Here is a 16,810-nt window from a genome sequence, read left to right on the forward strand (position 1 = left end):
GTGTAGTGTCACGCCCCGAGTCCGGGCTCGCGGCTGCGTGACTGCACAATGGACCCCTATAGCAACTACTTCGTATTCGTCCTCGCTCTACGAAAATGATTAACCCAAGTTGCTATAGAAGTCCATTGTAAGCCATTATAAACTCATTTTAAATCTTTCATTTTTAAGATGTGGGACAAGGGTATCACAATCATCCATCCTTCAGAACGCGACGTCCTCGTCGCGGCCTGACCCCTCGATCCACCAGCACCGAGAATCTAGAGGTGGCTCCTACAGGTTCAAGAGGTGGCTCCCGTCATGTAGCACTTTGCCCTGCAGGTTCAAGAGGTGGCTCCCATGCACGTAGCACTTTGCCCCGCATAGCACTTATTTCTCGGTGTTCCATGCCGGTGACCGGCTCTGATACCATTCTGTCACGCCCCGAGTCCGGGCCCGCGACTGCGTGACTGCACAATGAGCCCCTATAGCAACTACTTCGTATTCGTCCTCGCTCTACGAAAATGATTAACCCAAGTTGCTATAGAAGTCCATTGTAAGCCATTATAAACTCATTTTAAATCTTTCATTTTTAAGATGTAGGACAAGGGTATCACATGTAGCGGCTGCCATGGCTAGGGATGTAAATGAATCAAACCGTTTGTGAGCTATTCGAAGCTCGATTCGATAAAAGCTCGTTTGAGCTCGTTTAATAAGGCTCGTTAAGATAAACGAACCAAGCTCAAACTCTACTATATTCGGCTCGTTAGCTCGTGAACATGTTCGTTAGTAAATTCATAAGTAATATCTTAGATGAAAAATAATAATTTTGATATTTAATTTATTGATTTAACACATTACTTATGAAATATATAGAAAAATCTATTAAATTTATTTATTTTAATAAATTGACAAATTTTAATAAGAATATTATATTTTTTTCTAAATGTATAATTTATTTTTTAATGAATATTTAAATGTATAATTCATATTTATTGAGCTCGTTTAGGTTCGATAAAAGCTTGAATAAGCTCGTGAACCATGATTATATTTGTTAAATAAAGTTCGAGCTCGGCTCGATTATAAACAGGTCAAGCTCAAACATTCAAGAGTTCGGCTCGGCTCGACTGAATTACATCCCTAGCCATGGCTCCGCCCGGGCTAAAATTTTAAATTCTATAATTTTTTAATATATTAAATTGATCTACCCGGGATAATATTATATTATTCCAAAATCATATAAAATTTACATATAATTTTTAAAAAAAAAAATTGGGCCACCCGGACTAAAGCCCAGGTATAGGAGCCTTTGGCTCCGCCCCTGGCAGTGGCCAGCTTGCTCGTTATGGTGTTACAATTCCGTTTAAATTCTCTATCTCCTTTGAAAAATGTGTCATAAAGTGTTAACGATATCGGAGTTTGATAATCAAAATTTTCTGGAAGAAATATTTTTCCATGATTTCGATAAGCAAGAATTTTTTCAGTGTTGTATATGTGCAAAATTATGCACGCACATTGCACACATGTAATCTTGTTGTCCAAGTGTCACAAAAATTTATTTGGTTGAACTCTTATGACGGGAATCTTCTAACAATAATAGCACACAAAACAACTATTTTAATTATAATATGAATTATTTATGTGTTCAAGTTGGTGGAATACGTGAACATTAACTAATGGTTATGAGTTCGATTACTTCCTAACAACATTTTTTCAAGCGAGCCTATCACACATGATTTTTCTAATATGATTTAATTGACGCTTGATTTGAAGGCTACTGTACTAGCCGAGTTTTACTCAGTACGAATGATAGCGGCTGCGGGTTCTATCTTCATAAAAAAGTAATTAATTGCTTTGGCTACCATATATTATCTTATAACATTTAAGATGACTAACACTCTTTTGGAAAGAAATTTTAAAAATAAATATTTGAAAAATGGCATTTTTGGTAATGTAATTTTGTCACTTCGCAATTTTAATCTTCTATTGTTCCAAATTTCAATTTTAGTTCCTCCAGTTTTTTGTAATTTTAGTCATTTTTCATCCGGAATGCTGATGTGACACTTACACACGTCAATTTTACATTACCACCAAATCGAGAAAATGACTAAAATTCCAATTCCAAAAAAAAAAAAACACAGATAATGGAGTATGATTGAAATTTGATAAAATATGGGATTACAATCGCAAAGAGAAAAAATAACTTGATTAATTACTACTCAGTCAAATATTTTGACACTCAAATTAGGTTTGTTTGAAAGCTCTACGCCATAATCCATATGATGTACTCGGAATTAAATCATCTAATTAATTTTGTGAAGCATTTTTTGCTATACACATACATATAGTTAGGAAAAATAGTTTTTGAGTTCCACTATTTTAATCAATTTTGGGTTTGGTCCACAAAATTTCAAAGTTTGGTTTACGCACATGTACTTTTAATTTTCGGTTATTTGATCCAATTATTGACGTGACATTATAAAATGATAACGTGTACAGACGTGAAATCAAAAAATACTGACGTGACATCGAAATTTGACGACTTGTTGCTGCATCGACAATTGGACTAAAATAATCAAAAATTAAAAGTAGTGTACCAAAATCAAAATTTGAAAACTTTATGAACCAAAACCCAAAATTAAAAAAAGTTGATGGACTAAAAAAATCATTTTTCCCATATAGTTATGATCATAAGAGGAGATACGCTCAGGTTGTAACATATAAAAATCCACAAATGCTACATAAATTGGCGCAAATTAAGAACTTTAATTCTTCAGCATAGGAGGGATACATATATATAAATAAAATAAATTTATATATGTATCTGTATAATTATTACAAACACAAAAATGGTGCGCAGGCAAAACCTTAAAATCAAAATCCAAATTATCTTGAGCACACATATATTTATACATTATATATGCTTGGTCTTATTTAATAACACGACCAAATTACATTTCCACCCACAATACACAAGACAAACTAATAATTAATCAATCTTATAACTGAAATAAATTACAAGTAGCTAGATATATATGCATGCATGCATGTGTGACTTAATCGAGAAAGCAAAGCCTATAAAAATCATTGGAAATCAATGACATTCAACTTTTGGGCGGAACTGAGGGCCGAGGCAAGTGGTGACACATCCAACATCGTCCGAACCGCAATCTTGGAAGCAAGGAATAGCCCTTAACAATCCCCCACCTCTTATCAAACAATTGATGGAACAAGCAACTGTTCTCTGCCCACATCCTAACATGCACTGCCCGATTCGTGCAATATTCTGGCCTTCGACGCGATGCACTAACTCCATATGAGTAGTGAAAGCTAACACAATGAGCATGACGTTCAGCCCTCGTGCATGCGATGAGTTTGAGCTCGAACATCCCATGTTTAAGTATATGATTATATTGTCGATGGAAACGCGTTTTATAAGTATGGGGATTTCGTAGTTAACGTTTGCTTCTTCAGGCAATGAATGAAATTGAGTAGCTAGTAAAATAGAGATTATTGCATGTACTTGCAAGGTTTGATATATATAGGGTTTTTGGTTCACGAGAATGGTGCGGTACGTTTGTTGATTGAAGCCCTTAAAATGTATCTTTTTTTTTACCAGAAAACGTTGTTTCTCTCGTGTGTTGGTTGTTTGAGGGCCCCGGACATGCATGGGTTGTTAGAAGAAGAATTGTTTGATTCGTCCAAAAGATTCCTGAAAAATGAAAGACTAATCACGAATACCTAATATACATCTCTCTCGCTAACATCTGACATATATATATGTTGAAGGAAATGAGGATAATATTGAAAATATGATTAAGATGAACTCGTGTCATAATTGTAAATTACAATACAATTAATAATAAAATAAATTAGATTTCATATAATATTTGAAGCAATACATATTGATCATGTATATATAAAGTTAAAAGAAAACGAAACGAAACTTAGGCTTGTACTATGTCACAGTTTCCTTAAAATATATTCATATCTTCATAAGGTGCTCCGATTTTCGATCATTGTGGACGATTGTTTCCAAAGAAACAACGGTGATATCTGCAACAACTTACCATAAAGTATGATACAAGCGAACTGAACAATACTTGAAACTTATCATGATTTAGAAGAAATAGCGGTGACAGAAAGTCGAGAGAAAAAAAAAATTATGAAAGTTCTTTCAAGTTCCTTGGAAATAAGGAGAATATGCAGATATATAGGGAAAAAATTTACCCTTCAAAATGTCAAATGCATTTCAGAAAAGTAAATGTTATTTGATATTTAGAAAATGTTATTTGACATTTCAGAAAATCAAAGATCATTTGAATTTTAGAAGAGCAAAATGTTATTTGAACTTTTAAAAAAATCAAGGTTATTTGACGTTTCAGAATATTAAATATCATTTGACCTTTCAGAAAGCCAAACGTACATAATATATATTTAGGTTTATGTATATTTCACACAAATTAATTAAATTATTGGAAAGGTAAATTTTAGAAAAAAAAATTCATATTCTAGCCTTATTTAATGAATGTTTTAATAATATAAGAAAAAAATATTGAAATAATTAATGTATTTTAAAATAATTACATATCGTGTGAGACGATCTCACGAATTTTATCTATGAGACTATTTGACCTGATCCCAGTGGCGGAGCCAGAAATATGGCTCCGCCCAAGCTAAAATTTTAAACTCTATAATTTTTTAATATATTAAATTGATCTACCCGACTAATATTATATTATTCCAAAATTATATAAAATTTACATATAATTTTTTTTAAAAAAAATGGGCCACCCGGGCTAAAGCCCGGATATAGGAGCCTCTGGCTCCGCCCCTGCCCGATCCATATGTGTTTGCTGATTATTATATGAATTTGTCACTTGGCATGGGCATGATAATATGGCATATATCACTCCTACCATTCAGATTGCATATTTAATTTATTAATTCATGGAATTATCTTTCACAATACAAACATAAATACCAAGATTGTATGGTTCACACTTCACAAGTTTGATTTATTCAACAATTTCGAAAAATTAAAACCCTGATTAATGCTATGAAAAGGTTAAAAAAAACAAGGTTTTTGGTAGAAATTTGGACTTGTAGCCAATTTAGTACTTGCTATTTTTCATGAACATTTTTTGTGTCAAACCACAGGACAAAGCCTCACTAGGTATCTCCTTAATTTTTCGAACCCCTTCTGAGAAAACAACTCCCATTCCCATATGCAAATGGGGTTCAATGTGACAATGAAATGCCCACACTCCCGGGTTATTCGCCACAAACCTAAGTGTAGTCCATCCGTAAGGAAAAACGACCCCCGTGTTCCGAAACGGAGGATTCTTCAAGTTGAATCTCCCTTCATCCTTCTCTGTGAACTTCCCTTCTCCATACCCAAGAACCCAGAAGTCGTGCCCGTGGAGATGCCACGGGTGTATCTCGCTGACATGATCCTTGATCATATTAGCGTTCTGCAGAATCACATCCACTGTTGCATTGAATCTCAGCATGTAAACTCCGCTTCCATACGTCGAGTTTTTGTTCGACGCAGGCTTCATCACATCGTACCCGTGTCCGTAACTATCCGGGGGCGGTTCTTGGTCAAAACCTTTGCTCAATCCATATCTTATCGAACCCAAATACGGTGTACTAGGAAGGACTAGCGACACATTGTTGATAGCCCATTTAGTGTGTCCCTCGATGAAATTCTGTGTGTTTAGCAGCACAAGTCTTCTGTCATGTTTTGCTGGTGGCTTAGGGTTGCCCTTTAGTGCAAAAATCTTGTTATAGAAGGCCTTGCTGTAGGATTCATCATCCCATCGAGGGGCGACCGGGGGTGGCGACTCCGGGATTGTTGATGCAGAATTAAGATGGTAGTTTAGTATGGTTAGGCCTTGAGGAGTCTTGGGGTTTCTTCCTCTTACAGATATTGAAATCCAATAGTTTCTTTTAGGGTTTTGGTCAGTGGTGAAAATAACTGAATAGCTCTCACCTGAGCTTATGTCCATATTTTGTACTGAAAATGGTTCAATGTAGTTTCCATCGGCTTCAACCAGCAACATTCTGTGGTTCTGTTGATATTAATTGGAATAATGACAAGATTATATATTTCTTTATATGTATAGCAAATCAAGGACCAAATGTATGTATGTATGTATGTGTATACATTTGAAAATAAGATTTGATATTATCCCATGCAGGAAAACCTTCAATTTTTTATTTATGTTACGTTATCAAATTTCGATTTTAGCAGTTATCCTTTGATTTTTTTTTTTTTTTTGCAATTATTAATCATTTTTCCATATGGAACTGTAGTGGAGTAGACGTGACATGCCGTAGGCGAAAAAAATCAAAATTACCAAGAATTGAAAAATACATTATTACAATTTAAATTTGTCCATATAGAGGACCAAAATCGTAGATATGTATGTTGTAAATATGTAATCATACATGATCAAAATATTCTAAATTTCTTCAAAAAATGAATATAAACTCTTGGTTTGAGAAAATACAGAATTTGAAACAGATTATTTTTTTAAGAAACCAAAAGCTAGATGTTGTTTTAATAATTAAATGAAGTCGGACTGCCGTTATTGACAAATAATGTTGTACTAGCGGATCGTGACACATGCGATATAATGAAGACATCGATTATGGTAATAATTTTTCTAGAATCTAGACTTTCATACTTACAATTGTATTAGAAAAGTGTCATCTTTGGAATCAACTTTCATTTATTCCTCTTCAACTTGAACATATTTTTCCAATGCATAAAAAAAGAAGAAGAGTATACCTTTAAAATGTTCTTTCCTTTGATTCGCAATTGACAGATATTTTCAAAACCTCATTGATTTAATTTATTTTCAGGGATGATTTTTAAATTATAATTGAATTCAATTAATTTATATTTTAATCTGTACAAAGACTGAAATGATTATTTTCTATTGGACTTAAGAATGAAACAATATGTAAAAATGAGATATAAAATAAAATAAATAAAAGGTGTAATTTTTTTTTAAAAAAAAAAAAACATTAAACAAAAAGCGTGTTTTTGTTACCTCGATAGCCAAGTTGAGCAAAGACAATGAAGTCGTGCTTGCTATTCTCAGCCTATATGTCTTGTTGGGGTAGACGTACAGTACTTGGGGTGCGTACTGTTCGTCGCCTCTTAACTTGCACGGACTAGTTGAATAATTGCTAAAATGTGCCGCCAACGAACAATTGTACTGCCCTCTCCCATTTATAAGCAAGCTCTGAAAAAAAGAAATTTACACAAGATGAATATATATATATATATATATATATATATATATTTATATGGTTATGTTCGTGTTAACTATATGAGTAGTGCTCTTATCCACTCAACCATGATACGTGTGCTGAGTAGATAAATCATGATCATTCATTCAAATTCAACCATGATGTATGGACACATGTATCGTGTGCTTAGTGGATGAGGACATTACCCATATGAATAGCATATATCAAACCACATATAGATATATATACTCGCTCCGTCACAATTACATAAGTTTTTTTTCATTCTTCGTTTATCGTTTATCCCAAATATATACAAGAAAAGTACTTGTGGCTCACCAACCCAACGCATAGGCTTAGAGAAAAGATCAACTTGCAGTTCATGAAAGCTTTTGTGCCACCAATCACTTAGTAACAAGTTGAGTTCTCCATCATATTTGAATGGCTCATTTTCACCTTTTGCCACTTCTACTATCAAAGATCCATACAATCCTGCTAGTCTTTGCATCCCATAATGCCCATGATAGAAATATGTACCAGCCTACATTTAAAATATTTAAGATACAACATCTCGAGTTCACGGACGAAAAGAACCATCGAGGCGCGATTCAACTGATGCGTTGAGTGGGGAATAGCACAAGGGATATTACCTTGTCAAGTTGGAACTTGTAAAGAAATGTTTCTCCTGGATTAATGGCACATTGGGAGATTGATGCTGTCCCATCTGCCCATGGTGTTCCTAGCTGAAAAATGAAAATCCAAGTTATGAATAAGATTCACACACAATATTAGTTAAGGAAATTTGTTAAGCTTAACCTGTCTAATTCCATGCCAGTGAATGACAAGTCCTTCGGTGTGAAGCTTGTTCATGAGCTCCAAATGTATGGTATCCCCAGCTCGGGCCCGGATCGTCGGCCCCGGAAACCGACCATTTATAGCCATAACAGTACCCTCCACGCCATCTGGTGACCAGTGCATGTATTCCACCTCCCATTTCAAATGCCTGGTCTTTCCAATTGATGATTGTGTGGTAATGGATACAAATAATATGAAACAACAAACCACCCCCCTCATATCTCTCATGGATCAATCAAGATATAGAGATATATGAGTTTGTGTGTGTGTGTATATATATATGTATGTATATGCGCTACAATTCTATCGAACTTCTTCGGGAGTTTGGGGTAAAGAGATGGAGCTCACACCATATTTGCGGACTGTTACTCAAGTGCTTGCCTTAATATGCATGCGTATGGACTTTTCTCGTCGACATATATAGCCATGATTTTTCTCGTTTAATTTAACTTGAAGCCGAGTCGAATCAAATCACATTTATGAATGAAATTCGAAACCAAAACCTCACTTAATCAAGATCCTTTTCATTCAGAGTATCACCACTACTTACCACTACTTTTCGATGTACACCGGATACATCATACATCAGGCTAACGCGGTAGCTTGTAACGAATATATATTCATGTAGACGTGACGATGGATCACTCGTTATTTTGATCAAACAACTCAATTATTGTAGAAAATGACCAACAGCCAGACTCATGGTGCTCTACTTTAAATTTAAAAAGCATAAAATTTTGTTTATAGTTGCTTAAAATGTTTAATTTTAGCAAACCCATCTTTTATTTATTTTTGGTCAACAGTTACTACAGATAAATCTTCATTTTGTAAATTAGATTCTTTGATGGATTAAAATTCTTGTAAAAAGAAGTGGAAGTTCCTTTTGTACTCCAAACTCCGAAGTGGAGGAATATCAACCCAGAAGCAAGTTAGGATTAAGATGCCTATCTTGTAGTCTGGTCCCCAAATTCCATCAATAATTGCACCATAACGAGTATCAAGTACACATCCAAATTACTAGATGCATATTACCATAACAACAATTTTGCCAATAATCAGGCTTAGATTTCCTGTTCAATCTTTTGCTGAACAACCCAACTTTCAGGAATGCACACCAGAGGATATTGTAGTCAAAGTTAACAATCTAGTATTGGCTCCACGATGTTAAAGTTGTCCATATGACTATCATCAAACATTGGAATATGAGGTTAAAACAGGCTACAAGAACTTGTAAGAGATCAAAGGTCAAGAAATAACCATCGCCTCAGGCAATACCCAAAATGAGGCTTCTTTGTTCAGTATAATATGTCTATAATCTTTGGCCATCTCAAGTGTCACAAGAAACTGATACAACCCAAGTTCTTTACACTATCATTAACAAAAACATGAATAAAAAACCAAGCAGTGCTAATCGCTATGGGCATATATCAAGGGTCTTTCATGGGATACAAACTGCTGAGTTTTTAACCAATCAACATATTCAATCATCATGTGAGAAAAAATCATCAACATACTCGATTGCTGACAGTTTGGTAAAGGGATTTAAGCTGTGTGTTCCATTTGTCTATTGCTGCATACTTCTTCATTCCCTTTGATCTGCACATTTTATTACTGATATAAGTACCGATACTGAAGAAAAAACAAAAGAGAAGCTCAACTTGGCAGTTAGAATGACACAAACGAAAGTGTGTAATACCCCATCCCACATATATCGAGGAATGTGAAAGGGTTTATAACTGTATGCAATAAACTCTTTTAGCAACTAAGACTCTAATAATTTGAACAAAACGAAAACGGGAAGAATGTTAGTTGCTAGGAAAATCCATGATGCATGGTAATGTTTGATGTTGGGAGAATTGGGAAGTCAACCTGTCACCACGCTCTAACAGTCTATTCACTTGATCAATGTGGCCATCAATTCGATTATCCAAGATGAGGGACACAAGCAACTCTTCCACATCCTTCTCAGGCACATTAAGCTCCTAAAAGTAACACAAAGATGTCTGAAAAAACGGAGGGAAGGAGAAATGAACACTTTCGCTAAACTAATTATTCTTTTTCTCACCTTCGATATAAAGGGGATTCGGATTCTTGTATAAGGTTTAATAAGCTTAAGCAACACTTGTGTCCTCACATTCTTCAAGAGATCTTCAATGTAATTCCGAATAAATGGATCGTCCATTATTGTCCTCCTGTTACTCTACAGAACACCCACTACACACCTTAGATTAACACATAAGGTGGAAATGATCGAGTTTTAGCGATATGATATTAGGTTTCAATGACAAAATAACACACCTTCAGGATTTTTTCAAACTCCAAAATCTCATTCCTTTGGTATGCTGCAATTAAATTTGTCATCGCCAAAATCTCAGGGTCATTTTTGTATCTACAACAAAAGGAATTGGGCAGGGTAAAGTTTCATATTATTCAACCAAAAACAAAATCACAGGGTGAAATTTTTAGTTAACTAACGGCTTTGCTTCTTGACCGTCAAATGGATTGACCTCAGATATCATCAGCATATTAGCCAGGACCAAATACCTGAGCAAAGTGACGATAAAATAACTGAGTCTAAGTGAATTCAGGAGTACAAAAATATTCAGCAACCATAGTTATTATAATTGCAGTCATTGAGGTTTAAATCCAACTACCAGAATATGTTCACACGTAACCTGGGCTAAAATATCATAAGTTATAGGGTCATATCAACCCAAGCAGTAATTAGGTGTACAAAACACATAATATTACAGTGACATCTGTTTGCTATGGTACGATTTGTATATGAGAATAAAAGTCAAATTACATTTTTACAACGACCGTTCAATAAAAAAAAAACTGCAGATCCTTTGCATGGACTCTGGAAACCCCATCCTGACAATAACAGTGACACGTCCATAAAACAATAAAAATCGTCAATAATGCCAACAATGAATTGTCATGATGACAGAAAGGTAAATATTAACTCAAGTGAGAAACACTGATAATAAGGCAATACCTTAAATCCCACTCCAAGCACATGAACCCACCAGTTCAGATAAGATATCAAAAGTATATCAAGCATAGAAGTTATCCATAAGTTGATCTTTTCTATTTTTGTTTCGTATTCGACTTTATTCAGACTCTCTTTGATTTTGACTTTCTAAATTTCTCATCAATAAGAAAATAAAAAATAGTTTATACAACAGTCTCCAATATTTCCAAGTGTGTCTTAAACCCTATGGTAGGATCAAGGACGAGAGTGTCAAAGCTTTATTTCAGTTCAGGTCATTAGCCAAAATGTTCGGGGGCAGGGGCACAGTCAGCAAGGGTAAGGTGATAAAAACTTGATGAGCAGAACCTTAACTGCAAATATTGGATGATTGAGCAAGCTCGGTCATGAATATGAATCATGATATTCTGAATATAATAAATTGGTCTAAAAGCCATGAAGTTCAAAGCGTGTGTTGGTTGCTTTCCTCCCTTTTATGGATAAACGTTGAGTAACATCTGGTAGAATGAGGTGATTCGAATATAGTTTTCAGTGCATACATGACTTTTGCTTTGAAGGAAAAAATTCAACGTAATGACAATCATATATCATGAAACTAATCGTCATTATTTATCCAGAAAATTTAGAATTAGAGTTCGATCTCAACATAGGGGAATGTCGATTAGTTAATAACATTTATGCATGGCCCAGTCATCCGTGCAATGTTAGAAAACAGTAAATAAACAGATAGTACTGCCTTTATACTGAAAAGAAATTTGCATTAACAACCAAAAACACCAACCCATATTTGCTTTCAAATGCAATCAAGTCTCAAAAGAAGTGGTACCACTTCTCCATCTGTTTTGTTATAAGTAAAATACATAAACACTCCCCGAGTTTAATTAATCAAAGGTAGCAAGCAATCGATAACAACAAAATTTACTTAAATTATTCTGAAAATAATTCGAGGGTATGTGATAGACATCACAATAGAGCAAAGATATATATTCCAGCAAACAACATGAATTAAGCATGTCTATCTGTTCATGAAGACAAGCAAATCATGAAATGAAGTATAACTGTATAAGCAGGTAAACATTGCATACACACCCATCCTCAGAGACAGCTATTTATACAAGACTTACTTAAGGCATTGAATACGCCTCTGATTTCCAGCTTCATCATAGTTCTTAAAAGCTTCAAAGAAATCAGTAGCTGCCCCTTCCCAATGATTCTCAGTCATATGCATTTTTCCACCACATTCACGAATTATCCCCATGATTCTGGGATGAGGAATGGCTGATTTGATCGACAGTGCCTTCAGATATAATTCCTACAATAAAGTCCACATTCATGCAGCTTAATATCCAGCTAAAAAACAAGTAAAAGAAGTCCTTTAACAAAAAAAGAAAGAGTACGTGGAATAAAAGCATAAATAAGAAGCAGTAATGGCAAAACTAGCCAACTTACTTTAACATGAGACTGACCCTCAAAATTGGAGTGCCACTTGGTTAAATTAGTAACAAAAGCAAGATCAATCTTACTTCTGCCATTCAATAACAGGCAAATTGTTGTTCCAAGGCATTCAAAACATCTATAAATTGCCAAGTAAACACCTTACAAGAATTAAAAAGAAATTTAAATTCTTAGACATGTTTTAGAGGGATTTACGTGGTAAGTAAGCAAGTTTCTTGTCATTGTAGTTGTACAAAGGTACTGGTAATTGAGAAATGTCCATGCATCATATGCAGCTAGATCCATCTTATTATTATTATATTTTACCGGTTATAAGTTTATTGATTAGTGAAACAGAAGAATGCAACTGAAGCTCTAAATATTGACATAAATAGAACTTCACCCCAGTTCTCACCAAGCTAATCAAATTTCCTGTTGCCTATTTCTAATTTTTTGTCCAAGGCACCACTAATGAAAGGAGAACTCTGAATATATAATACCCTCGCTAACATTAAGCCCTAAATCATGCTATGTGATATGCACGATCTGTCGGTTGTTGCACTTCAATTTTGTATTGGCGCATTATAAACAAAGAAAATAGGAAGATAGTGAACAGCGATTGGCATTCTTAATACCTCAACAATACAATTTGATCTCCCAAAATATCACGTCCTCAAGAATTAAAACTTGTTCTCCGTAAGATCACCAATACCAGAGATAAGACTTGGCACAAAATAGAAGTTTTTGTAGTGAGAAACCATAACATGACTCTTGGCTGAACATGGCACATCCCAATCCTTATGGCGGTTCAAAAAACTCTTATGTTCACCAAAGCTACTAGCATATCCGTTTATCATTTCAGGGGCGAAAAAAGGTTTCACTAGCTTAGCTGCATTGATTGGTAAGTTACCCTTTACAATTGCCTCAAGTAAGAAATAGAATTATGAACAGTTTACTTTTCTTATTTGAAGCCCATAACTTTTAATACTAAAAGATATGTAGTTTCCAGTCCATTGCCTGTTAAGGAAACCTTATTAGAGAGCTATTTTAAATGCAGGGAAAAAAAGGTGGCAGTTTCTAATTTTGAAGTAGAAAACTAACAAACCCAAATCAAATGGTAAAGAATCAAGGGCAAGGCAGTGTTGTTATTTTCTAACCAACACCGTACAATTCATGGAACACGCTTCAGATATGTTCATAATGGCATGAAAAGCATGCACTGGAACCCAAAAAAGGATTGCACTTAAAAGCGACAAACATAAAGACGTCAAAGCACCAACTGCTTACCTTCAATTTTTTGTTGTTTTTAGTCTCAGTGTACATCTGGATCTCAATTGCATATACTTCCAACAGTTGTGTCCCTTTCTTCTGATCATCAGTTCCATCTTCTTTTTGACAAGATTTATGAAGTTCCTTTAAAATCTGATCAAGAATGATGGTTGCTAAATAACATATACAGTCAACAGATACTAGCCTAACGCTGCAAGTAAATTAAAAGTAATACCTTACTCATCCGTCCATATTCACCCATATCAAACCATATTTTACACAGCTTCAGATTTGTCTTGAACCAGAGTCTCTGTAGAAGAGAGAGCCAATGAAATCTCTAACCAGTGAGCAAAAAGGCTTGCTTAACTTAAATGAAACAGAATTTTCACCTCATTCTTTGCTTCTTCGAGGGCTGTCAAGGTGGTCTGATAGAACTCTTGCAATAGACTAAAGTTCTGACTAGCAGATCCAGAAATAAAATCCATAATATTGTTTATGCACTTTTCGCTGTAATTTCGGGTCACTGCTGATTTAATATAAGTCAACATGTCTCTATAAGCATCCATCATTTCTTTATATTTCCCAAGCTTGTAGTAAAGCTTGACAGTTTGCTTCAAGGCTTTGAATCCCCTGAAGAAAAGAAGTAATCCCCTGAAGAACACCATTTAGTTCCAAACAAATAGAAACACCCAGAAACTTACCATTCGGCCTTTTCTGGTTCCATTTTCACAACTTCTGTAAAACCTTCAAGCGCTGCTTCAGGGTTTGTTTCAACCAAACCTACCAAACAGACAACAGTTCAGTTTTGAATTGACAACAAAATAGCACCATAAAGGAAATCAATCTCAACACATATATCGAGATGAAGGCCGTGAGGGATCATAAAATTTCACATTTCTTGGGTCCTGTGTAGTAGAAACCCCATCAATGCAGACTCCACCATCATATTCGGCTTCAAGATTTTTCTCAAAGACGTCATGTAGTCTAATATTTAAAAAAAACCCCAAACATATACATAAAAATACACTAAACTATAAGAAACATGAAGTTTACTCACATGAAAATACACACACATAAAAAGTGCAAATAAGATAATATAAACCCAATAGTTTGAATTAGAAGAATGTAAACAAACGACAAATGGTACCCTTAGAGTTGTAATACTGATTCTCAATATCAACATCCTGTTCCTCCGGCTCCTCATCCGAGTACTCGAACCCATAATCCTCCATATCCGCATCTGCATAAACGTTTTATTTTTTAAAAAAAAATTCCATACTATTCTTTTGGGGAAAATGATGAAAAAATTCAAGAAAAGAGGATGATACAAATTTTATATTCGTCCACACAGAGAGACAGGGAGAATATTACCGGAACCCATAACGAATTTGAACTTTGTTCAGTTCAAGATCAAAAATTTGCGTGATATGTAAAAGACAAATTGGAGAGAGATGAACTCTGTGAAATGGTGCTGAATGTCTGGGGATACAGCGCCGAGGAAGTTCCAAGTTTAAATGTGGGCTTCTGACAAGATAACTGGGCCTGGACTTGGGCCTGGACTGAGCTATTTTTAAGGAGACAAGATAGATATTTGTTTTTAAAATTATATTTTAAATTTATTAAACTCTTCTTTGTTTATATAGTATAAATTTTTATTCTTGTAGACCGACCGTGTGCGTAGTACTATTTATAGTTATAAGGAGTTTATGTGAAACATCATTTTTTTAAAAATTAAATAGACATTTACACCTAAACTTTTTATAAACATTATATGAATATCATCGCCTGCACAAGCTAAAAATTTAATGAGTTGAAGTGTTTTGATGATATTTCATATTTCCTTTATCATAAACACATAAAACAATTGGAAAAAAACTAAGTTTGATATAAATCATATTTCAGGTCGGCTAGATTAGTTCGGACGTTTTCGTTGGCAACTAGACGCTGCAAGATCGAGCTGGATGACACGAATACAACAATCGACATCGTCCGGTTAGTATAGATAATGTCCAAAGTAGTCTAGCCGACCTGCAATATGACTTGTAGCAGATTAAATTTTCTTTTCTAATTGTTTCATCAGCTAGTTATTTTGATAATTGGTTTATGAGATATCATCAAAATAATTCAGTTGATCATTGTTTCTCACGAAAATTGCGGGCGTGCCAGACACGTGTTCGTGCCAAAATTGTGAAATAATCTGACTTCGTTTACCAAACGTTGTAGGTCTTGATTCGGTCGTAAGTTCTAATTCCTTCGAAATGGCTCAAAAACGCAAACAAAAATGAGGAATATGACAAAATTACAAGAGGGATCCATTAACAACATCAAATATAATTATGTTGCTATGAACTTGATCAACGTTTTTACAAGAAAGTTGAAGGAATATGTAAAAAATTCAAATACTTGACTGCTGAAAATTGAAATAAACATGCATAGAATTGAGAGAATTCTGCAGAGCTTTGCTGTAGATTTTTGTGTTGATTTTGTCGGGTCACTTCTCTGATTCCCTTCCCTCCCTTTTGTCACATTCCGCACATCAGTTTCTCATCTCCACGATCACCCCACGATCTTCCACGATTTTTCACCTTGGGTACTGGCCGTAACTGGCAGCAACGTTCTTCCGCTGGGCCAACTGCAACTACATTGGGCTTCATCTATTGGGCTTCTTCTGTTGGGCTTTTTAACTATTTTTTAGGCACAACAATTGCCCCCTAGCCAATTTGGGCCAATGGTCAATTTGGCTCATTTTGGCTATTTGACTAATTCTATCAATTCGGTCCAGTGAGCCAAGTTGACTATTTCTTTGCTTTATTCGTTATCCTACCTATTCAAAGCTCAACATAGAATCATATGGTTACAAGGAATAGTTCCACAGACTTGAAGAAGAATTGACAGATGAAACGCATGTTCTTCCTCCAATAGAGTGTGCATTCTCTGAACCCTATCCTTATCTCTTTTTTCCTCATTTTCTTCCCCCAAATCTCCATCGGAGCCCACCGATCTTCCCGAAGAAACCGTCGATTA

General features: G+C 34.9%; 2 protein-coding genes across 3 annotated transcripts; both read right to left on the minus strand.

Annotated features, from left to right (window-relative positions):
- Positions 1 to 4,969: 4,969 nt before the first annotated feature.
- On the minus strand, positions 4,970 to 8,624 carry LOC142539260 (L-ascorbate oxidase-like). 2 transcript variants are annotated; one of them, XM_075644571.1, is made up of 5 exons: positions 8,053 to 8,624; positions 7,887 to 7,979; positions 7,565 to 7,777; positions 7,038 to 7,232; positions 4,975 to 6,050 (listed from the first exon to the last, which is right to left on the minus strand). In XM_075644571.1, the coding sequence occupies exons 1-5, from the start codon at positions 8,317 to 8,319 to the stop codon at positions 5,091 to 5,093; spliced, it is 1,728 nt and encodes a 575-aa protein (XP_075500686.1). In that variant the 5' UTR covers positions 8,320 to 8,624; the 3' UTR covers positions 4,975 to 5,090. The 2 variants fall into 2 exon arrangements, with proteins under 2 accessions (XP_075500687.1, XP_075500686.1); XM_075644572.1 differs by lacking the exons at positions 7,887 to 7,979; positions 8,053 to 8,624 and having other exon boundaries at positions 4,970 to 6,050; positions 7,576 to 7,755.
- Positions 8,625 to 9,336: 712 nt separating this feature from the next.
- On the minus strand, positions 9,337 to 15,303 carry LOC142539261 (COP9 signalosome complex subunit 2). Its single transcript, XM_075644573.1, has 12 exons — positions 15,158 to 15,303; positions 14,934 to 15,026; positions 14,488 to 14,566; positions 14,176 to 14,416; positions 14,022 to 14,096; positions 13,805 to 13,939; positions 12,208 to 12,395; positions 10,567 to 10,635; positions 10,390 to 10,480; positions 10,157 to 10,291; positions 9,961 to 10,073; positions 9,337 to 9,687 (listed from the first exon to the last, which is right to left on the minus strand). The coding sequence occupies exons 1-12, from the start codon at positions 15,165 to 15,167 to the stop codon at positions 9,597 to 9,599; spliced, it is 1,320 nt and encodes a 439-aa protein (XP_075500688.1). The 5' UTR covers positions 15,168 to 15,303; the 3' UTR covers positions 9,337 to 9,596.
- Positions 15,304 to 16,810: the final 1,507 nt, after the last annotated feature.

Source organism: Primulina tabacum, chromosome 3 (genome assembly GCF_025594145.1).
Source record: "Primulina tabacum isolate GXHZ01 chromosome 3, ASM2559414v2, whole genome shotgun sequence".
In the NCBI taxonomy this organism is placed as follows: domain Eukaryota; kingdom Viridiplantae; phylum Streptophyta; class Magnoliopsida; order Lamiales; family Gesneriaceae; genus Primulina; species Primulina tabacum.